This window comes from Musa acuminata, chromosome BXJ3-8, assembly GCF_036884655.1.
Source record: "Musa acuminata AAA Group cultivar baxijiao chromosome BXJ3-8, Cavendish_Baxijiao_AAA, whole genome shotgun sequence".
Classification (NCBI taxonomy): Eukaryota; Viridiplantae; Streptophyta; class Magnoliopsida; order Zingiberales; family Musaceae; genus Musa; species Musa acuminata.
In genome coordinates, this window is record NC_088356.1 from 47,805,131 (window position 1) to 47,828,308 (window position 23,178).

Sequence of the window (23,178 nt, forward strand, 5' to 3'; positions counted from 1 at the left end):
GCAAGAGACCTTCAATATAGTGTAATGACAGGCTGACTAGAGGGAGAGAGTATCACTATTGGCATACACAAACCTGTAAAGAGGAAGAAGTGAAATAAGTGACAAATTCACATAGATATACACCACATTTTTCCATGGTTATGTACATCAAAATACGGAGATTCTTCCTCACCACATTTTGCGATGTTCGAGTCACCAAAAGCCCAAAGAAGATGGGTAAGGAACCATTGGCAACAATTTTGAAACTCAAGTCCTACACTAGATGAATTATGAACATCATAATTTGCAGGTCTTTCCCACAAATCCAGATTAGAAGTCTTTATTCTATTTCCTTAGATACAAGACACTGACTAGTCCACTAAATCTTCATACCAGGACCCTATACCATGGGTCATGAACACGGCCAGTGACGATCGCCATCATAATAAGCACGTTGCCCACATTAACCACTTGGTCAGAGAGCATCGTGGCACCGACTCGCTTGAGCGCTGCATCTGCCAGTTTCCTCCCCCGGGCCCCGCTCCCACCAAGTACGACTCCTCGTGCTGCCAAATAGATCGACCGTGAAACCTTTGCGAAGACAGCATTATCGTTTTGCAAACTTTTTGTAAGCATTCCTGCCATCATCTCCTTTCTGCTCTGGAGCTTTGTTTCCGAAGAGGTATTTGAGTATGAGCTTGATGATCTCACCACCACCTCAATAATATCTTCGACACCCACATCAGGTGAACTTTTCAAGAGCTCTGAGAGCCCTTTAACAGTTTTTAATATTACAGCTTCCAACTCCGAAGACGCAACAGATTTCTCACTGAGGAGAACTTGTCGAAGGACCAAAATGCTGCATACGATGATCAGTGCGATAAATAACAGAAGGAAAATTTCTAACTTCAGACCATTTTATTTACTAATACAAAGCAAAACTTCAAGGAATAAGCAGCAAAACCGCACCTTGTTGCGATGACAATTATCTGCTGGAATTGACTCTGAACAGTTCTTAATCTCAAAACATTAAGTTTAAGAGTTTCGGGGATGGTCTCAATTGTCAATCCCTCTATCGCGCTTGCAAGTTTTAGCAAACCAATCCTTACCAACTTGTCCACCATTTCTCCATTGCACTCTGGTAGTTCATCAACACCTGCTAAGAAGAAAGATCAATGCCGATTGTGCTGTTTAAAATTGTGACCAAACATAGTGCAGATGTACATCACTACTGAACTAGACCCACAACTACTTTGTCAGAAATATTGTAAGTCTCATTTATTAAAAAAATCTACCTGAAGCATTAAAAAGACCATCATGCTGTTTTGATGATGCTGAAAGGCCACCACCTGTTCGAACAGCAGTGACAGGAAGACCCTGGATTAAGTATGTCCAGCTACACTTTAGTAGAACATTTATGGTAACACGATATGAGCAAAGGCCAATTTTATAGAGATAAAAGAGCTCACATGATTTGCCAAGAAAATAGAACAGAGATCAATATGCTCATTCCATTCCTCTTCCAAACTATTGCTTAATGGGGATAACCAACGAAGAGTTGCTGGAAGAGAATTAGCAGCTTCAAGAGGAGATCCATAGCTGTCAGTGAATGCCTTCTGCAAATACTCCAACCCTGCAGATCCCTTGATGAGTGGTTCCATCAACTTTATACGGGCTACACTGACTTCCTTTTTCAGTGTCTGTCAAAAGAACACTTAATTCAATTTTTTGAAAAGTATGACAACATTTATAAGTGCACAAATTCCAAAAACCAGGCTTTCCAGTGAGCACTATCATAAAGCATCGGTTCATGTCTTTGTTGCATAAAGTCTAGAAGTTCATCAGACATCAAAGATAAGGTTTCCTGTCTAACAAAATATAAAAACCCCAAAGAGCATTAGGTATATTATGTTGAAATTATATCTATACGTGTGTGTGTGTGTGTTGAAATTATTCAGAACAGGATACCAGTCCATATTCTCAGAATCCTCTCTAACGAAGATAAGAAGGTTTTTTGACTCCATTCAAAATAAATATTCATTAGCGTTGACAGTAGGAGATTCAAATGTCATGTAAATATTATGTTTAAAGAAATTGACAAATCTGAAGAGACTAATGCATCTAGAAAAGTTCAAGGATGATACAATCAATTAAATTGATAAAATATAAAAATATTTTTTTCATTGAGAATATAGTAGTTGGTAACCACTAAAGTACTTCGCTGAATGATCCAAGAATCTAACCTGTATTTGTTCCAAAACAAAACGCAGACCCTTGATCGAGGCAACAACAAAAGAGTTACTCTGTTTGTCACTGGATCGAGCAATATCTGTCAAACTATTCAACATCTTCTGGTGGGCTTTTCTCATGTCATCTTCATTTGCAGGAGAAGAGAGTTTCTGCAGCATGACCAGCACATTCTCTAGAATGTTTCCAAAATAATCTATATCCTGAGAGCCTGAGTCAAGGACCTTTGACCAAATAAGAAAATTGTGAGCTTGAAGTTGGACATCAATACAAGGATCAAATATCGTAGTGGACCAATAAGTGTGACATGTTAAAAGAGGGTATAAATGAAAACAAGTACCAACACATTTAGTTTAACATCTAATTGATTGAGGATATACCTGAGATAGAATGTCAAGGTCAATACTATTGAGAATATCTTGCTTCCAACTCTGTGGAGCCAAATCACATAACTCATCTCGTACCTCCTTCACAAGGCCTAGTATTCTACCATAGTCAGGTCTGCCTGTCTTCAAAGAATCCAATATTCCATCCCAAAATGCTTTCTCCATTGTCTCTTTAATCTGTAAGAATGAAAAGCCATGAAACAGAATCAATTAATGGCCCAACAAAATATAATACATCGGAGATCAACCTCAGAGGACAGTAGAACAACTATCTGCAATAGATTTAATGACATGAACCAATATATTGGAAAGAAATAAGAGAAAAAAGAAAAACCAAATGAGTGCCACATTATGTGAAACAAAGCCCACAGTGCACCACTGATCATTCTCAAAGAACTTAATAGTTCAGAAGTTAAATCTCTATATAAGTATATCAAAAATATTTTTACAAATATTGTCGTATGTTATGAGATGGCTTACATAAAACACAAACTAGTCACTTTCATGTGTTATGAGATGGCTCGTAGATAAAACTCAAATCTTTTAAATGTCAAATTTTGGAGGAAGATTACAATTACCTTGATACCAATCTCTTCAGATTTGATAGTGTCAGGATTACTAGAAAATGATCCATGGCCCCAATGCATTATTTCATTCACAAGGAGTTCATTCTCCGTGGGTGACGACTGTGTTCCCACTGTGCAACTGGATTGAACATCTACATTTTGAACTTCTGTACCAACCCGGGGCTGCATGGAAGATGAAATTCCAAACAGAGAACGAACCACACGATTTGATCTCCCTTTAATCTCAACATTGTGCTCATGAGACATGGAAACCAATTGTTTCCCCAGAGACTTAGATGCTGAAGTTGATGAAATATGAGCAAGAGGGGTTGCTAAAGGGCTTCCATTCTCTTTTGCTTCAAAGAATTTGAACCTTGTATCTGATAAAGCACTTTCCATTCTTTCAATACCAGCATTGCCACTCAGGTGTCGTACTTTCTCCCTTAGAAGTTTCTGGTCTTCAATAACCTAAAATTGCCAAAACCATACATTGGATAATAAATGCAAAGATAAATAAATAATTTCTGGTAAATATCCGACGAACCAAGTATTCAAAAGATCTTATAAGTTCAAGGTGTCTGGAAAAACAAAAAATTAATGAGGAAACACCTGTAATGACAGAGAATATCTGATCATTGCTGAAAATATAACGTGATGGTCTAGTAAGATTTCACAATGTTGACTCAACCGTTACCACATGAACTAAAAAGTTAAAATATGCCCTTGGATTTGCAGTCAATTCCTATAAGAACACAATCCTTACTCTAAATACCCACCAGCTCTCTCAAAAGCAACACATCCGACCTATTTCCCTGTCCTATTCAATACTTCCTTTACATCCTAATCCTTTTCTTTGCCCCCTCATCTGCTTGAATCCATTTATTGACACCATATTTGCTTTACTCTCCTCCATCCGGTCTCTCTCACCTGTAATGACAGAGAATATCTGTCATTGCTGAAAATATAACGTGATAGTCTAGTAAGATTTCACAATGTTGACTCAACCGTTACCACATGAACTAAAAAGTTAAAATATGCCCTTGGATTTGCAGTCAATTCCTATAAGAACACAATCCTTACTCTAAATACACTCCAGCTCTCTCAAAAGCAACACATCCGACCTATTTCCCTGTCCTATTCAATACTTCCTTTACATCCTAATCCTTTTCTTTGCCCCCTCATCTGCTTGAATCCATTTATTGACACCATACTTGCTTTACTCTCCTCCATCCGGTCTCTCTCACCCTCTGTCATTGTCATTTGTCCCCCTGCCTCTCATACATGATGATGACTGCAAGGAAATAATAATGATAAAAGCTCCACACTAGTCAACCTTGTCACCATGAGTATCATCAGAAAGGAGTAGATAAAGAGTCGTTAAAAAAATCTGTAATTTTGCCATCCAAATTGTAATTCAGATAGTAATGGTAAAAATGAAATATTAACTTAGGACACCATCACAAGTCACAACCAGCTCATATTAATTTAAATACCACATTGAACAGCCAATGAACAAAGACAAAAAAAAAAAAAACTATTATCATAACCAGGCTGTCTGCTCTAAGAGAAAAATATGTTTCTAGATAGTCATCAATCCAATAACTATATGCAAAACCATTCAAAAGATTTGTTTAGCCTCGAGACCAAGTTCCCCATCCCAATAGGAGACGTGCTGTTGATTGTTTTGCCAAAACGACCCCTCAAATTTAGGTAACTTCTACATGTGGCCTAAGATGACAAAATATTCAACAGTCATTTCTATATAACCTTTTGAAAATCCTTTCCTCAAATTTGGGTGTCTTCTACATGTCGCCTAAGATGATAAAATTTTCAAGAGTCGTTTCTGGATAACCTTCTGAAGGTCCTTTCCTGAAACCTCAGCTACAACTACTACATTCAGAACTTGTACCATGACCAAGACAGTCGAACACTAGATAGCTCTGACAAGGTCACCAGTTGCTCATACATAAATATGTTAACTCCACATATAGGTAGAGGGCATTCAAGGGAAAAGTAGCAATTTATTCAGATATAGAAGCACTTTGTATTCACATGATTTGGAAACATTGGTCATATATGTGACATGCAAGCCTATCTGTTTAGCAAAGTAGTAAGTCTAAAAAAACTCAGACAAAAAAACCTGTTTTGGTATTCAGAAACACTGAATGCTGTCTCATGCAAGTTCCAAGTAAATTACGGTGTCCAAAACCATGTAGCAGTATTTAGATCAAACACACCTGCTTTTGTATAGCCCTCATATCATGACTAAGATCTAATGGCTGTCCTTCTGCAGTCATCTTGCATGTCTGCAACATTGACAATTCTAACTGGCAAGCAGCTCTCACAAGATCTTCCTCCAGAGATCTAGCATCTTTCACTTTCCATACCACAAACCTGTACAGGTAAGAACGCCATGCTGAGTCAAATGTTCTCAGCTGGCATCTGAAACTTTGCTCCCGAGGCAAACTATTAGATGACTCTTTATGAAGATCCAAAGACACATCTGAAAATGATTGACTTGATAAGCAAGCACTTTTAGGACCACCTAATATCACCTTGATTAACAACTCAAACTCCTGAAGAAAGCTTATAGCGGACTCTCTCAAGGCAGTCTCACGCTCCCCTTGACCACTGAAAACAGCATTTGGATGGCCTAATATCATGTAAGCACAGAGAACTACTCTAACTGGGTACCTAGACATTGTTGTTTCAACACTCCTAGATTCTCTGACGGCCCCTCTTTTTGTTCCACCTCTCTCTCCTGGTGTTCTGTTAGTTGGAACTTTTCTATTTGGAGAAGCCAGATGCTTAAGCAGATGATCAATATTCTCCACACCTGATGGTCCAGATGATAGTAGAAGTGAAAAACGGCTCTCCAGCCGTTCCAGCAAGGCTTTCGTTGTCTTAAGTGATGTGGTTGATTCAATCAGGAGAGCAACCTGTTCGAATGGCATACTTTTAATAGACTCCTCATTTAATTCCAAAACCTGAAAAGCTTTAGCCAAAGCAAAAGTAGTCCTCCTCAATCTCACAAACCGCCTCCAGCACCTAAACATCCAATTAACTATGAGAAATTTAAAGTTAAAAAGAATTAGGACGTTATCAACTAATGCACAAAAATCACCTTGCTAATTTTCTTGAAAGAAAATCTCCATGCCTGATTAAATTGAGTCGTGCAGTACTACGTGGGCTACCTCTTTGTTTCAGATACTCTGCCCTTTGTCGCTTTGCCTGAACATCAGAGCAGTTTGTCAAAGTCTCAAGCAACCAAACCATTTAACACTGGCAGACACTACATAACTGCCTGTCAGGAGAGCCTACTATATGATCTAAAATGGTGTCTTGGTATAATCTCTGCCAATAGATAGTAAGTATTTCACCAAAGCAACATGTATTTAAGGTAGAATATAAGACCATAATATTTATCAAACAGAACCTAGAACAGCAAGCACATACCTTTTGAAGCCGACTTTCTAACTGCTCTTTCATTCTTCTCCTTTCAGTTTCTCTTCGATGGTACACAGTTTTGGCTATCCTCCGTGCCTGCACTACTCTAGCATGTGCTCTTTTCTTTTCTGCTTCTAACAAACCCATCCTTTTTTTCTCAGCAGCAGCACGCTTCTGGAAGATTGCAGAAAGTGCACATTCTTTATACTTGTTTTCTCGGATAATCCGTTGCAACAAAGATCTTGTAGTTCTCTCCTGAATGGCAGCCCTTCTCTGAAGATGAGCCTTAATAAGGCGCATGCGGTTTGCCTCGGCCTGTTGTACACGAGATTCAACTCTTGTGCCCAGTTCTTCACGTTCCCTCTCAAAACGCATTCTTACCCCACTTTTAGCAGCTTGTCGTAACTCACCCAACCTAGCCAACCGCATCTGTGACTTTGTCAAAAGGCTCAACCTATTCATTCAAGGGGAGAACACTTTTGATAACAAAATTATGCAATATATCCAACTGAAATAGCCAAGCGATCAGACTAACTGAAGCTTACCACAGTGTTGCATGCATAAAATGGCCTTTCAAGACATACCAAAATGAATAAGCTAGGTTATCATATTGTCAGTGGGAGCATGCCAATATAGTCAAAAACAACTTTAAGCCATATGGAACAAATAATAGTAATAATAATAATAATAATAGTAATAATAATAATAATAATAATAATAATAATAATAATAACTGAAACTAAAAAGAGAATGGTTTCAGATACTGGAAATAGAACATTAGACATTCCTCAAAGCTAAAAGCCGAGTGAACTGTTACAGAAAAACTGCACGGTGAAGAAATATTACACATGATGGAGAAACCCATAATAATAAACAAAGTTGAGACTACTGGGAAAATTACCTCTTTTGTTCGGCTGCAAAAAGTTTTGCTTCAAGCCTTTGACCAGGATCATCCTCTCCTGATGACCATGAGGGGCTTCTTGGTTTTGGTCTTGCCTTGCTCGATAACCATTCATGAAATTGCTGCACCAAAAGGTTTTATTTCAAAATTAACAACCATGAGAACTAAGAACCCCCAATCGAAATCTACATCTTCCTAAAAAGGAAAATTATTCGGTGATGTGAAAGCAAAGAGGTGAAATCAAATATCAAGCCTAAAAGAGAAGAGACCCTCCATATGAAAAGGTAAACGCATATGGATTCAATAGCAAAAGCTAGAAAGATGGCATCCAACAGAAACCAACAATAAAACCACTATTTAGAATCTATCTTAATAAAAATGGCAATTTGGTCTAACAGTAATAAGTTGTGCCATTGAATGGCTTATAATTAGAGAATGACTGAAAATACCAAAGTGACCGTTTGTTTCTCTGGAAGCGTAAACTAAAAGAAGAGACTAACCATACATCATAAACAAATACATGAAGATATAGAACCACAAAAAAAGTGGGAAGCAAAAGAGGTTATCAGGCAAATCTGTGAACACGGACGAAAGGGAAAGAAAGTCAATAATTCATCAAAAGGAAATCCAATGAATAAAATCGAAAAAAGGTATAAAAGATGCTTACAATTTTGTGAAAATGAAACAAAAAAAGGTTATATATAAGTGACTCAAAGTACCATAAATTCAAATTTTGGAAGGAGTTACACCAGCAACACAGTTCCCAAAGTATTAACTATAAGCAAAATTGTGTATGTGATGATAGAGACCATCACGCGGAACAAAGGTGAAGTCCTCGGACAAAGCGGCAACAAGCCACACAAAAGAAGGTTAAACGAAATTAATCTTGACACAACAATTTTTATAAACAATATAACAACAGAAGAGAACCCTTTTTTGTAGGAAGAAAAACAGTGATCGTGAAGAAGCATTTGGAGTTATTCAAACCCACAAAAGCAGATGAAGCGAATATTAAAGATGTGGGCAAACAAATATAAACCAAATGGAAACACATAACACATTTGGAGAAAACACGCACAAAGCTATCAGTAAAAACATGAGAAGTAGGGTCCGATTTAAACGAAGATCCAAAACACAAATGAAGGAGCTCCATAAGAATCGCAAAATTTTGAGAACACATGACAGTAAAAAAGTTGCCAAATACGAAAATGAAAACACAGCCAACATTGAAAAAGAATCAAAATTATACACCAAGAAACGAACTGAATCAAGAAACCGAGAAACTATCAAATAAAAGAAAAGAAAAGAAAAGAAAAGGCTCAACTTAAACAAGCTAGGAGAAAAACCAATGAACAACGTACCTACAATCAAAACCCCCACAAGGAAAAGACCCCTAAAGTAACCCAACACCAAAAACCTGCAACCGAACTCACCAGAAAAGAAAAGGCGAAAAAAGTGAAACCCAAGAAAACACTCAAGAAGAGATTCAATCTTTTCTGTAATGATGACGTCAAGATGCAGATACCTACCTTCTGAGATCATCTTGTCCGAGTTAAACCTCGACACAAAACCAAATTTCAAGAGACAAAGACCTCCCACCTCGGAGAGAAAATGAAAACTTCAAACTTTCTACAATAAGCTAAAATTCGACGCAAAAACGTGATCAGAATCGCCAAAAGAGGACCAGAGGCTCCAACTTCCCCCAAGAGACTACCTGTCTCCTGAGGTCGGCATCTCTGAGTTTGGCCTCGATCTCCTCCACGCTGGAGGGGCCGCTGCTCTTGCCCTCCAGGAGCCTCCGCCGTATCCTCCTGGGGATCCTCGCGCGGGATGACGCCACCTCCGCGTCGGTGAAGTCGAGCGCCACCGCCGCGGGCCTCGCGGCCTCCGGCGACTCCACCGTCCCCCGGGAATCCATCGGCCGACCAGGGTCGCTCCACAGATCGTCCGCCTGGTGATCGACCAAACAAAGGCTCCCCGGTCGAACAACAGCAAGAATCGCAAGGAACCGATCACGATCAACCAAAAAGGTCGAGTTCGCCTCTTTCTTCGATCTCGGGTCACTTTATAAAGCGGTCGCTGCGTAATATTTATTTCCTGCACTCGATTGCATACCCTTCAGTCTATCACGGGAAGCTGGACCCCACATGGAAGCATCAGACAGATGCGTCGGTAACGCGGGTCGAAAATGGTTTCGGTCCGTTACTTGATCTCAGCGGCTTTTTCTTAACGGCGCCGTTAGGCAACGGCTGGCTTTCAAGGCTCAACCGACGCCCGTTCGCGGGCGCATGGACGAAAAAGCCCTCGGCAGCACACCTACCACCCCAATTCTTTGGTGAGCAATTAAGAAGATGGATTGATATTTAATTACCATAAATGCATTGCTGTGTATTACTGACACCAATCATCCAATGGTAAATAATAATTTGGTACTGTTTTCTGAGAATACAATAAAAAGACTCTTAAATGTGCGTGACGGGAGCAAACGGCGGTTTGCAGGGGCAGGAAGGTAAAATCGCTACTTCCGTCCGGTTCGTTTGCCCGGGGGTCGGACGGTTGACGTGGCATCCGAAGGAGACGATACGAGTTAATGCACGCCGGTTGGCAGATGGCGGACGCCTCGCTCAAATTACCAAAACACTCCTCCGCAGAAGGCGTAAGGGGGCTGAGACCTGAGGGTCAGTTTGGTAAAAAACAAAAACCCATAAATGGCAGAAATTGACTTAAATTAACTTAATGCTTACTTAACATAATACATATTAATGAAATTACAGAAAATAACTGTAAATATGTGATAAGAAATATAATTTTATTATAATTGACTCTGATTTCTACTATAAATCATGATAATTTCTATTGAGAAGTGAGAGCATATTAAGATCATCTCAATTCCAAATAGTGTAAAAGTCATGCAAGTGACACTAAAAAATAATAATTAAAAATATACCATATTCTTCTGTAAATATGATTGATGTGTCTAATTACATTTAATATTTACCAAGATGGAATTCTTCCTTGGTTTATCAAATGTATTAAAGTATCTGAGTATGATGATTCCACTTGGATTCTTTGAATGCCTTCCTCTGTGGAATGATTAAGGCCTTACATGTAAGCATGCATCCAGATATAAAACATATATGATCATGATTTCTAATGATAACAAACCTATTTAACTTGTGAAATAGAGTGGTTCATGCTAAATTATTGAGAGTAGATGAGGAGGATTAGCTTAGGTTCAGGAGATGTTTAACATTCTTCAAATAAGATTATTGTTTTAATTAGGTTATGATCAGATGACCTTTGTGTTCTAAGCTCATTTTGTTTGCTGTAATGAAGGGTTTTTCTTTTAATTTTAACACTGGAAGTGTTTGATTCTATTAATATCAATTTTGATAGTAAACTCAATAGGCTGAGTTTAATCGTATGAATCTCGTCGATAGTTATAAATCTCGAGTTGGATCGATCGATCGAATTAAAAAAAAATCATGAATTAAATTCTTCGGCTAGTTCGGTTCACTAAATATGCCCTTAATTTTTATTTGTTATAAAAAAATTGAATTTTTCAAATATATTTATTTAAATATGAAAGAGATGAAAATATTATTTTATTTGTTATTTATTTTATCCCTTTAAAATCTCCCCTCTTATCAATCACAGTTTTTTTTTTTATACAATATTTTGTTTATAATAGTACCAAAATATTTTATATTTTTGTACAATGATTTGCTAAACAGATAAGTTAGATTATGGCCCACCGACAAAATAAATGTGAGAGAAATATGATATGGAATCCTGTCTCCCATGGATGACTTTGATGGGGATGTGCAGCTGATGTCAATTAATATGAGAGCTCTGAAGAAAAAGTTGTGGTTCTAAAACACCCACTTTTTCTACAAGATTGCAAGATTCCAAATGGATAAAAAGATGTTGGGTCATCCTAAAATGCTTCCTTATAAGTGCTTTGCCATTGCAATTGACATCCAAAACTGTAACCTGTGGATGTTTGAGTGATTACATGTTTGTGGTTTATGAATACTGAGCATTGCACCTGTTGTCTGCATAACTCTTTAATTCTAAGGAAGACACAATTTTTCTTTTATTTTTTGGTTTTATGCAAAGGATAAGTTGGGAACATGAGATTTGATCACAAGGTTTGAGTATAAACCTCAAGTGCATGAGTTTGGATTTACACAGATGAGAGTATTATGAATACATCCCACAAAAATCATAACATTATTGATAGCTGCAATTTGAGCTTAGTGAACAACCACAGGGCATATTTTACCATACACATTTCTAGCTACTACTGCAGCTAATTATCCAGCAAGGGATCTGCCTGAGTTCATTCCATCAAAGCAAAGAACATACCACCAGTTGTGTCTGTGGAAAGTTTCAGGTTTAAGTCGATTGAAGTAAGCAAACTAATCAAGGTTATGGTTGGCATCAAAATATGATCAGATACATAATATTCAAGGTGTTGGCAACAAATCTTGAAATCTCCATTAGTGACAGTGCTAAACTCAAAGACTTACACAGAGGTTGAATTGATGATCAGTTCTTCGGTGTCGAACAGATGCACAAACATGAACAAGATTGGTAGCAGATGTCTTGATGACAATGCAGATACAAGGATGCGAAAGGGAAGGATCGGTGCCTTCGAAATCATGAACCTTTCATGGAACCAATTATCCAGAAGTTGAACTGAGTGAGCTTGGAGTGAAGATGACAATGACACAAAAGGGATGAAACAAAGTGGTGGTCATGAGAATACAGAAATGAAGGAACCAACATGACAGTTCAAGAGCTACTATCACCACCGACTGGTCGTATGAGCTGAAGATGACCGCCAGGTGCACATATCAAAACGAGGAAAAGGAAGCAGATATCAGACAGTTATTGTTCCGGAGTTATTTGCCTTGTCTGTGAGGTCCAAGTCTCTGGTCTACTTCCCCAATCGACAAATGTAGGTGGATGAAGAAGTCAAATACGATGTCTGGAACTCACAGCAGGTCAGAAGAGTTAAATCTAAAAGCGTAGAGGACCAGTGACAGATTCACACCCAGAAGTTTTGTCCTTGGGCTTCAAAGATAGATTGGCAAATTGTGAATCTAGGTCTCTGCTGCTACGACGAGCATGGGTAGGGTGAGGCTGTTCTTGGAATCGCTGCTGCTGCTGTTGTTGCTGATACAGTGTTCGAAGACGAGCTATTTCTCGTTCTAGCGTCTCCTGTTGAACTGCATCAACCCAAAATAAACATGGAATTTTACTAAATTTCTTCAAGCAAATATTGATCACATAAACCAGCTGTAAGGGAATTCAAAAAACAATCTGTGTGAGACACCCTAACTAAAAAGCTAAATGGTCAAACAACAGCATTATTTATAAATGGTTTGTGCTGCAGTCACAACAAGAAAGTGAAGCAAGTTACAAAATTCACTAGAATTAATGCCTCCTACAACCAGAAGCATATTCATCAACAAAACAAATGTAAATTTGAATTTCTATCTAATATTTTAAAGGGCAACCTAATGCAAGAGGTTCCCACCATAGCAGATTCTATGGGGTTGATTGTACATCATCTTTATCACTACAAATAAAGAGGTTATTTTCATGACTCAGATCTTGCTCATCTAGTTTGTGAGAGAGCAACCTTACAAAACTTAATAGTGCCATCTAATCTTTTATAAGTATAAATTGAGGTTGTTTGTCACTACATAGCAACGATTTTAAATACACAAAGCATGTCAACAAGTGTCAGAAGCCAATTTCCAAGAGATGTGCAGGAGAATGTGCTTTTTAACTTTGTTTATGCTGCAAATCTTCATTTCTTGAACCTTGTTAAAGTAGCTTATATGCAGGAACCAAACTCCACTTTCTGCATAACAATTTCATATTTGAAGAGGAGAGCAGTTGTTATTATCTAACCTGGTTGCTTTTCAAGCCTAGGTCAACAAGATCTGGTTTAGTGCCTTACAAACCCCTTATGAACATATTGTGTCAACAAAAGTATGAAACTTTCACAGAGGTACAAGCTTACGGCGTTTTATAAGTTTCTCCTGAGCCAGACTGTCCAGTCGTTGCTTCAAGGCTTTATTCTCCAAATTTAGAATAAGATTTTGCTGATCCAGAAATTCCAGCTCAGCAAAAACTTCTAGTCCCTCTGCCTGTTGAATTTTGAGAGCAAAAAAACAACAAAGATATCCTTTAATTTCTTTTCACTTAAAGCTTCTAAGAATTATTTAAGCTCGATCTTTCTATACTTGCCTGTAAGGCCTGGACGTGTTTCTCGAGCTCAGCAATATATTGCAGTTTCCGGACACGGGAGCGCTGAGCATATTGCCTGTGATACAATAAATTGTTTAAGAAAGAGCTTACAAGATATACACAACTAACATGATCTTCGTATCAGCCAGAAATGTGCTAGTGCAAATTACATAAAAGGACAGAAAGTTGCATCCCCGAGTGATTAAGTACCACATGAACTCATGATAAACAAATCTAGTTTCTCTAATTAGTTATAAATTGCTAGTTTGAATGTTTGATCCCTTTATCCCTTTTTTTGATCTGTGTGTATATATGATGCATGAAAAAACGTATGCCTTTCATCCTCATAGGCCAGATGTCAATTGGGCATGCATAACCATGGAGCATTGCAGGCCTAGGTCGACAATCTTATTTCAGGAAGAATATGACATTGGCACAGGCAACCAAAGTACACCTTTAATTAGTTTCACAGGCATGAGGATACCACAAGATTCAGTATTTACCAGCATTATTGTGAATAATGAAGATGGCTGTCCTCTAAAAGAAAAGGAAACAGAAAGATCAGCTCATATGAAAGGTGAAAAGTTGTGCTGTTTATGTCCACCCAAGTATATGTCTGGAGGGCAAATTCCAATAATGCCTCTAACGTTTAAAAAATCCAGTGTAGATGGAAGAAGTCATATGGATCACTTCCATGTTACATGCTAATGCAAAATATATTGTACTGATAAGCCAATTAGTCCAGACTATCTGTCATGTTGCAATGCATCTAACAATGCATTCTAATGCGGATGTATACATGAGCCCTACAAATGAGCAACAGAGTTTACTCCACTCCCTCCAACATACTATTCATAATTATCACCACTACTGCTACCAGACTGGCAAGTGCTCCTTTTATTCCACATGTCTTGCTCATAATCGCCATTGTTACGGTAGACAAACTAACAAGGATGCCCCTTCAGAACCACACGACCATGTTCCCTACCCCTAAGAAAGCTCATCTGTTACAAAACTGCAACATAAAAGGGGGCCTTTGACTGTAGGTAAAACAAATCCCACTTTCATTCCACATTCATCACTCTTTAAGTTCTTAAACTTTACCAATTCGCCATCCCAAACATTGATAAAACCTTAGAAGACCTCCCCAAACACATCCATAGTGGTTCTTCTCACTGTCATGTAGGTCTGAACCTCAAAGATGGCCACCTCAGACCCTCTAATGCACATAAGCAAGAAAAGCCCAAATCGGCTACTTATTCGACTCAATAGGACAAACCAAAAACAAAATGTCACATTTAAATAAACCTAGATATAGTAGATTATTCCTCATAGTAACATTATCAAGCAAGTCATTCTCATTTATATCGACTGAATGACACACACCAATTAAGAAGTTTCCCCACATAACTAAAAATATACATGCATATGCATAAATCTAAACATGGTGATTATACATAAGCACACAATTTCTGGTAAGCAAAAAGCACATATATTTAAACTCATGATTGTGTGGACGCATAGAGCTCTATACAAAACATATATACCACTGACAGTTTCATAGCTTGCGATACTGGTATATCAAGATCAGTTAAGGACGAAACCATTGACATTGACTAGGGATGAAGCCATCGAGATTGGTAGGATCAGAATCAGCTGATCAGCCAAGAAGACAATTTTAAAATATATGCAAATCATAATAAAACTATAAAACACTAACAATATATAATATATTCAAGAAAACAAGCATATTTTGTAATTACAATATTCTTTTAACTATTGTTTTTATAACATGTCTCCTTTTTCAGAAATGCAAATTGAAATATAAAAGATAAGATTATACAAATTAGAAATGAAAAAACAATATAGAATAATTCATTACAAATAACTATTTTATGTTTATTGTAAAATCAACAAGGGTCATGTGTAATTATATTATCATACAATATTCATATGGTACATAGAAGGCAACAAGTAAGCCCCATTGTGGCTCCAGTCACACTATATTATTACTCCTTTAGTTTATGAAAATCATTCCTTGCTTCCATTACATTCTTACTCTCGCACTTGAAACTTGAAATGTATACACATACGCATTATAATGATCAAATACATGGTTGTACCACTCAAAGCAGAGTACACTAGAAGAACCTTTAACTATAAAGATGGAAGATCTTCACCAATCATGAAGGCTGATAGCTAGCAGAATGATTCTGACTCACTACAATTAATAATTTCTTAAGTTGGTTACCAGATTTCTTTAAACTCCCATCCAAGCCCATCGAAAATAAATAACATAATCAACATCATCAATGGAAGATCCAGAGAAATTAAACTGATCAGCAATAGCCTTGACGAGGCCTACATACTCGGCCAAGGTTTCGTTGCCATGATAGGTGAGAGTCAGCTTCTCCTAGTGAGTCATCACTCAGGATGGCAAATAGTTTTCAGGAGAACGATAAACTCCTCCATACCTCTAACAAGGATTCGGTAGAGGTAATTAGTATCATATTTGATTCTGAAACAGATGCAATGATAGCATGCAACCAAAGTTGTTCCTTTCATACACAATGTTCAGTTGGCAGTGGTAACCTCAATGGAAGCTGATTTTACAGGGCATTGCATGTAACATTTACATCGACCTTCGGGTTACGACTTAAAGGAAGTAAAATGAATTGTGCTTGCCATGGTGGAAAAAAGGTGGAGTTGAGTTTCATAGGAAGTTGAGCGGCTATATCAATACAGACAAGGTAAATCAGGGAGGAAATGGCTGAGCTGAGAGGAACTTTCAAAAGGTTCACCTGCCATAAGTATTAGGATAATGAATATAGCGGGGCAACCATTTTGAACTCATGCGAGAGTAGATGCTCTAATAACATGAAGGTCCTTCTAGTACTCTGGTTTTGAATTACACCAGCATGTATTGTATTACAATGATACAGGTATGACAGGAATCTTACAACCAAATCAATAAATGGATTTCCTAAACTAGCGTTTGTAGCAAAGAAATCCGCTGACCAACTTAAGAAATTCATAATGTATTGCTTCAAAATTATACTGTAAATTGGAAAAAGTGAAGATTTAGCCGATAGTTGGTGAAAACCTTTCATCTTTAACCTAGTCGGATAAATGAGTTTGTGGGTTAAAGAAACGAATTGCCACCCTTACTGGAGGACAGAGGTTAGATATTTACAGCTTGAGTTACGCTCACATGTTTAAGTATTTCAGAACTATTAATATATATGCTCCCTTTAAGCCACATACAAATATCTGAACTGGAGTTAAATGACAATCACTGCATTGTTAACAAACAGAGCTTGATGCTACATTTGTTTTATACAAAATCTTTCAATAGAAAAGGAAAATTCACCAATCGAATCGATTCACGTAAATGAAAATGAAATTCCAATAGCAAGTAGTACACATTCATTAATGTAATCATTCAAAAGATTCTGTTGCATTCAAGAACAGGTCACCAGGAAGGTAGCATGTTGATGATATAGTCCCATGTGACAATTGGCTAATCATCTTGTGTACCTGGACTAGCACGAATGTGGGTTACACTTATCTAGATCATCGTATGAAGGCATGTGTGGTCATATTGATCCCTGTTTATCACTATATCTTTTCATGAATGAAAATGTTAAATATATCCAATGGTGCAATATACTTATACATTGCTTCATAATGACAAGCATTTTGCTTGTATTATCATTCAATACGGCAAGTATAAAGATAGGTTGAAATGCTAAATTAAAACAACCAAAACAGACATGCATTAGCCATGTCAAAATGATGACATGAATTTCTGTTGAGTTGTCGCCTCAACTATTGCCTAGACACCTAGTTGTCGGATGGGATTCAAGCTTTGGAATAGTCTTGCCTAAGCTATTTGACCTTAGCTTAAAACTCAACAAAATAGGAAATCTGAACTGGAAAGAGTCAAAACAACAAGTTTACTGTATACACAATCTCTTGAATCTCAAATTAAAGAAGAATATAACAATTAAAATTTAATTATAATTCCCATGGAGAATCACTACAGTTTAATTAAGTCAATGGGCTATAAGTTCTGTATATATATTAATCACTAAAATGAAAGAATAGAATTTAGAGCAGGATGACTCTTATAAATATCAAGGAGACCTAATTCGTTTTGTTTAGGCAATTGCCAAATATTATAAGACCCATAAGAAAACTTGTGAAGTGGTTAGATTCCCAGCTGCAATATATATTAAGAGAGTTGTAGTGAAGAGGGGCATGCCACAGTGAAAAGAAAGGTGAGGCAATAGATCAGCACTTGCAACATTTGTGATGTCATGGAACTCTATCCTGAAGCAATTCCAAAAAAGGAAATCTTTTATTTGAAGATAGTAATATTGCAAAGAGCTAAATTTGATAATTCCAAAAAAGCCCTGTAACCATTATAGCTATCAAAATCCTAAGCGGTGCATAACTCAAAACAAAGATAGATTTGATATCCAGTTTAAGCATATGCAGCGCTGAACAGGAAATTCTACAGTGTTAGTAGCTATCTGTACATGCTTGTGCCATTGATATGTATCACTTGTGGCACCACACAATCATGCTGCAATATTAATCATCATCTGTATATGCTTATGCTATTGAGATGATAATTTAGTAAGAAAAATTGAGAATGATATTGGACAAAAAAAAATCAGCCTTATGTCATCAATCCATATAGTAAATTAGTGAGTCAAATTGATAATAATAAACTGCCGGTTTGCCTGAGATTTTTTATCCCTAGAAAAAAACTGCAAAAGGCTGCAAATAAGTAGTCCGTGGTGAGGCTTAGGAAGTAGAGCAAACTATATCATGCCTCAACAATCAACCAGAATGACGAACATATGTTTTTACCAAGGGGTTGATGCCTATACTGGTCATTGATCCTAATGATAGAGAAAATTTCTCAAGACAGCACAGAGAATTAATCACACACAAAGATATTAAGAAATTAGATTAAAACTTACTGTTTAACTCGCTTTGAATCCATCTCTGTCTGCTTAGAATGAGAGTCTTCCTTAATTTCAAAGGGACCCTTTTTATCCTGGGCACCATCTAGGTGCTCATTCTTTTCAACAACATCTGGGTTTAATCCATCAGATTCTGTCTGAACACAGGATGGCTGGGGATGAATCGTCTTGTTGTTTGCCAAGAGAGTGCTGCCAGGGTAGCTGACAACATCCGCGGCCGATTCCCATACTTTGAGTTGAGGCCTTCCAGATGAATTTGCCTCTGGATAATAAGAAAAATGTCCTACATCTTTATGGTGATTGAGTTCCTGCGACATCCAAGGAGATAGTGCTGGAAAGCTCTGTTGCTCCTGACCTACACTACCAACGTTGGACAAACTGACTCCATCCAAGTACGCAAAAGAGTCGCTTGTTGAACGACGATGAGCTCCTCTCCTCACCGGCGTCTCTGGTTCATTAAGCAAGTCATCGAGCCACAGAGGTTGCTCCTCAATGAGAAAGCTCTCAGAGGAAGTACGCTGGTGTCTCTGACCATCTTTTGGTCTTGGGATGCCTCTGGGTCCTATAGATCCATAGTCACCGTAGGATGGGGATACGGTTGGAAGAGGGCATCTTGGAGGAAGAAACGACTGTTTCCCACCGGGCGCTGAGCTCCTCATGTTAGCAGCAGCTCTCATATTCGCCATCAACTTATTACAGACCCAAACTGGTGAGATTGAACAAAGCATAACAAAGTGCAACAGAAATAAAGAATTAAAAGCCAAGTGCTGATAGATCAAACTAATGCACGAATGAGAATGAACGTAAAATATCGACAAAAAAATAAAATTGCTTTCGATTTTCACAAGAAGAGAGTGTCGTCATATGCATCTCAACGCCACATTTAGATCCCAGAAGAAAGGTCCACGAGAAAGTAAATGCCGATCCAAAAACTCGGTCTCCATACAACGAAACGCCCAAAAGATCGCGTTTTGAGATTGGTCCCTATAGAGATCAAGAAAAACCGAGTACTTTAAGACGAAATAGCATATGATTCTCTACATCTCGAAATCATGCAAGTAAAAAAAAGCGTGGAAACCGAAAACTCAAGCTTAAAAACGTCCAATAAAACGAAAAATCGAGCAAAGAACACCCGAGTCAAATAAAAATCTAATTTTTATTGACATTTATTCCCAAGATCCGAAGGACCGCAAGAAAACAAAAGGGAAATCTCAGAACCAGAACCACCCGAATCAAATCGGTCAGAGCCGAAAGAAAGGGACGGGAATGATCGTACCAAATCAACACGAATCCTCGGCTCCTCCCCGATTCGGCTCACCGGGATCAAACCCTAAAAGATGGACCTTTTAGGATTTGAAACAGAGATAAAGGAGAGAGCTCAGAGAAGGAGGGACAGAGAGAGAGAGAGAGAGAGAGAGAGAAAGGCGAGCTTAGAGAAAAAGGGGAAGGGAAGAAGCCGAGACAAAGACACGAGAAGTTCAACGAATCGCCTACAATATCGCGCCTTCTGGTATCGCGGAGGACGAGGTGTCCTCACCGCTGTGAGGTTACCGCAGCCACACTGCGGTGGCGAGCGCCGTCGGATTCGGGGATCGGACGGTCGAGGGACCGGGGAGGTAAGCGGAAACGGCCGGGGTCCGTCGAAGGTCAGGTGCGACGCACGTGCGGGGAAGGCCAGTGGCGAATGATGCGTTGCATGTGAGGAACCACAACAGCACCAGCGTTGACAGCTGTGGAGCGCGTACGGCCGCGTTGGGTTGGCTCAATAATAGGGATGAGAGGTGCCAACGTAGGCACAGCCCATTGCGATTGGGGAATGGCACGCGCGCCCCCACATGCATTCACCAAGCCATGTCATGTGACATGGCAGCGAGTCTTCTTTGCACTCACTAGTCGTTCTTTGGTTTCAGGGTTTGAAAGCATAATAATAATAATGATGATGATGATAAATTTCTAATATCTTAATTATTCAGAATTAATTATATGGATATTTTGTTGTTATCGTTGAGCTTCCTAAAATATTATATTTTTATTAAATTATTAATATTTAAAGTTATAATTTTTAATAAAATATTCTGATGTCTTCCTTTTTATCTCTTTGTTGAACCTAAACTAAATTGAGCTATCTCGATAAACATAATAGAATAATAGAATAAACTCATTCCAAGAGCCATGACAAAGAAGACACTGCTTGGTGTAACTACGAGTCTTCTTTGACTTACTAGGTTGGTACAAGCACGAGTGGGGGAGAATCATAAATTTCATTTTATGGTTTATAAGTATAATAATAATAACAACAACGATCATAATATTTTGATTATTTAGACTCATCAATCTTTTATAGTATTAAGTTGCTAGTCATAGCTATCCTATAAATCAGTCACGTCAGATATGATATATATTCTTTTTATTTATTATATTATTTAATTTTTTTATTATTTTATATTAAATATATTATGATATCTATAGATCTATGCAATGAGAATCGGATCGTGATGAGATCACGATAATGAGACTGATTCACCTTTAAACAAAGATCTTAAATGATCTCGATCATATGTTGCCTGAGAGGGATATTGAGATAACTGGACAGACTAGTGTACTATATACCCGTGATGTGGCTGGTCTCATAGTTGCTTATGTGGGGACGTTAGGAATACAGTGTAAGTGCTCGTTGGAGAATGAGTTTACTGATTGATCCATTCACAGAATGCTAGATGGTTGATGATGTCTAATTGTCATATAACGATTCCTTAGTCCTGGTGGTGTATATGGTCATTAGACTTGAGACATTAAGGATGTCCTATATGTGTACTCTACTCTTTGATACCAAACTTATAAGTCTGAATGTTCTAGATCTAACACAATCGATCATCGAGAGTGATAGCCAACATTACAAGGGCTATTATGTGTCGATAGAGGATCATCCGCTCTCGATGTCATGAGAAAAATATTTCATGTGTTCTTGTTCAGACAAATCATTGGCTAGGGTCATTTAGATCGAGAGAGAAAGAGTTATTCGGGAGAATCTGATTAAAGTGAGACTCGATGAGAAATTATATGAGCTTGACATACCATGCCCCGTATATGATCTTTGAGGTATTAGATAGATAAATGACTATAGATACATGGTAATTGAGGATAGACCGGTACAATAGATTGGGTTCTCCTATATTGCCTATGGACTGCGACGTAATGACCTAGTACGTCCGGAATTGATGAGTCGAGTGAATTATTATTGAGATAATAATTTACTGTGCTAGAAGGAGTTTTGACATGTATGACTCACGGCCAGCTCGATATTGGGCTTAAAGGATCACACACATATGGTAGGCGCTGTGATGAGTAAAGATTCATATATGAGATATCTATCAAAGCTCATGTTATTAGATATCCAATAAGCCCCTGAATTATTGGATCATATGGATAAGATCCAATAAGAGCCAATGAGAGACTATTAGATATAAATTCATTAACCTAATAGGTTTGGGTAATTGGATGGAGATCCAATACTCAATAGGGCAGGATCCATTATGGTTAAGTTGATAGGAAATTTTTATAAATAGGAGGGAACCAAATGCTCATAAGCTAGAGATCTCTTGATTGCCACATCTTATTCTTCTCTCTTGATAGTAGGCTTGGAGATTTGATGAGCGTTGTCATAGCTCTATTGTGTGGATCATCGCTAGAGATAATGACGTTTGACCTATTTTACCCTCTCTTACAAATCTATGAGGATTTAGGGATATACGATCCCCCTAGGTAAAATATTATCTTTCATATACGTAGTTTTCAGTTTTATGGATTTTATACACCAATATTCGCATGTTGACAAACATAATTTAGAAAATTTAAGTATTTTTATTTTTTATTATTCTGATACGTCTCTAGATATTTCTATATAAGCTTGATACACTACTATGTTTTCTTATTAAATTTAGGAGTATTATAGATTTTTATTATAGTTTTCACTAAATTCTTATTAGCTCTTCTCTTATTACTCGTCAAGCCACTAATAGTATCGATTAGATTTAGGATTTAAAAATATGAAATCATAATCGAACCCAAATTCCTTAAATCGACATAAGAATTCATTGATCTAATGTCGCCATTAGTCAGTCGTAATCTTTTCCAAATCTCACATTAATAAAAAATTTATACGGTGCTTAAACTACTGACCCAATATACTTAAAACTTAAAAAACAATAATAATAAACTCATTTTTCAAGTCATATAAATCGATTCAATTATTCTCTTACAATTTATAATTATCACATTGCAACTCAAAACCACCACATATCAATCTAAACCTAACCCTGGTTAAACAATGTTGGTCATTGTCCTACCTAAAATCATTACCAAAAGTCACAAGGGGTTGCAACCCACATCGAAAT

At 37.6% G+C, this 23,178-nt stretch overlaps 2 protein-coding genes across 5 annotated transcripts; both read right to left on the reverse strand.

The window, feature by feature from the left end:
- Positions 1–90: 90 nt before the first annotated feature.
- Positions 91–9,566, reverse strand: LOC135645324 (uncharacterized). 2 transcript variants are annotated; one of them, XM_065163613.1, is made up of 12 exons: positions 9,241–9,566; positions 7,527–7,648; positions 6,635–7,079; positions 6,303–6,409; positions 5,416–6,226; positions 3,191–3,646; positions 2,607–2,789; positions 2,223–2,450; positions 1,449–1,679; positions 1,275–1,356; positions 949–1,135; positions 91–838 (listed from the first exon to the last, which is right to left on the reverse strand). In XM_065163613.1, exons 1-12 carry the CDS (start codon positions 9,442–9,444, stop codon positions 367–369), a joined length of 3,528 nt encoding a protein of 1,175 aa, XP_065019685.1. In that variant the 5' UTR covers positions 9,445–9,566; the 3' UTR covers positions 91–366. The 2 variants fall into 2 exon arrangements, with proteins under 2 accessions (XP_065019685.1, XP_065019684.1); XM_065163612.1 differs by having other exon boundaries at positions 949–1,138.
- A 2,373-nt stretch (positions 9,567–11,939) lies between these two features.
- On the reverse strand, positions 11,940–20,264 carry LOC103995949 (uncharacterized protein At4g06598). Of its 3 annotated transcripts, none has more exons than XM_065164479.1 (5): positions 20,061–20,264; positions 18,782–19,490; positions 13,787–13,866; positions 13,564–13,686; positions 11,940–12,760 (listed from the first exon to the last, which is right to left on the reverse strand). In XM_065164479.1, exons 2-5 carry the CDS (start codon positions 19,468–19,470, stop codon positions 12,552–12,554), a joined length of 1,101 nt encoding a protein of 366 aa, XP_065020551.1. In that variant the 5' UTR covers positions 19,471–19,490; positions 20,061–20,264; the 3' UTR covers positions 11,940–12,551. The 3 variants fall into 3 exon arrangements, with proteins under 3 accessions (XP_065020551.1, XP_065020553.1, XP_065020552.1); XM_065164481.1 differs by having other exon boundaries at positions 18,782–19,473; positions 20,061–20,229; XM_065164480.1 differs by having other exon boundaries at positions 18,782–19,768; positions 20,061–20,229.
- Between the last annotated feature and the right edge of the window lie 2,914 nt (positions 20,265–23,178).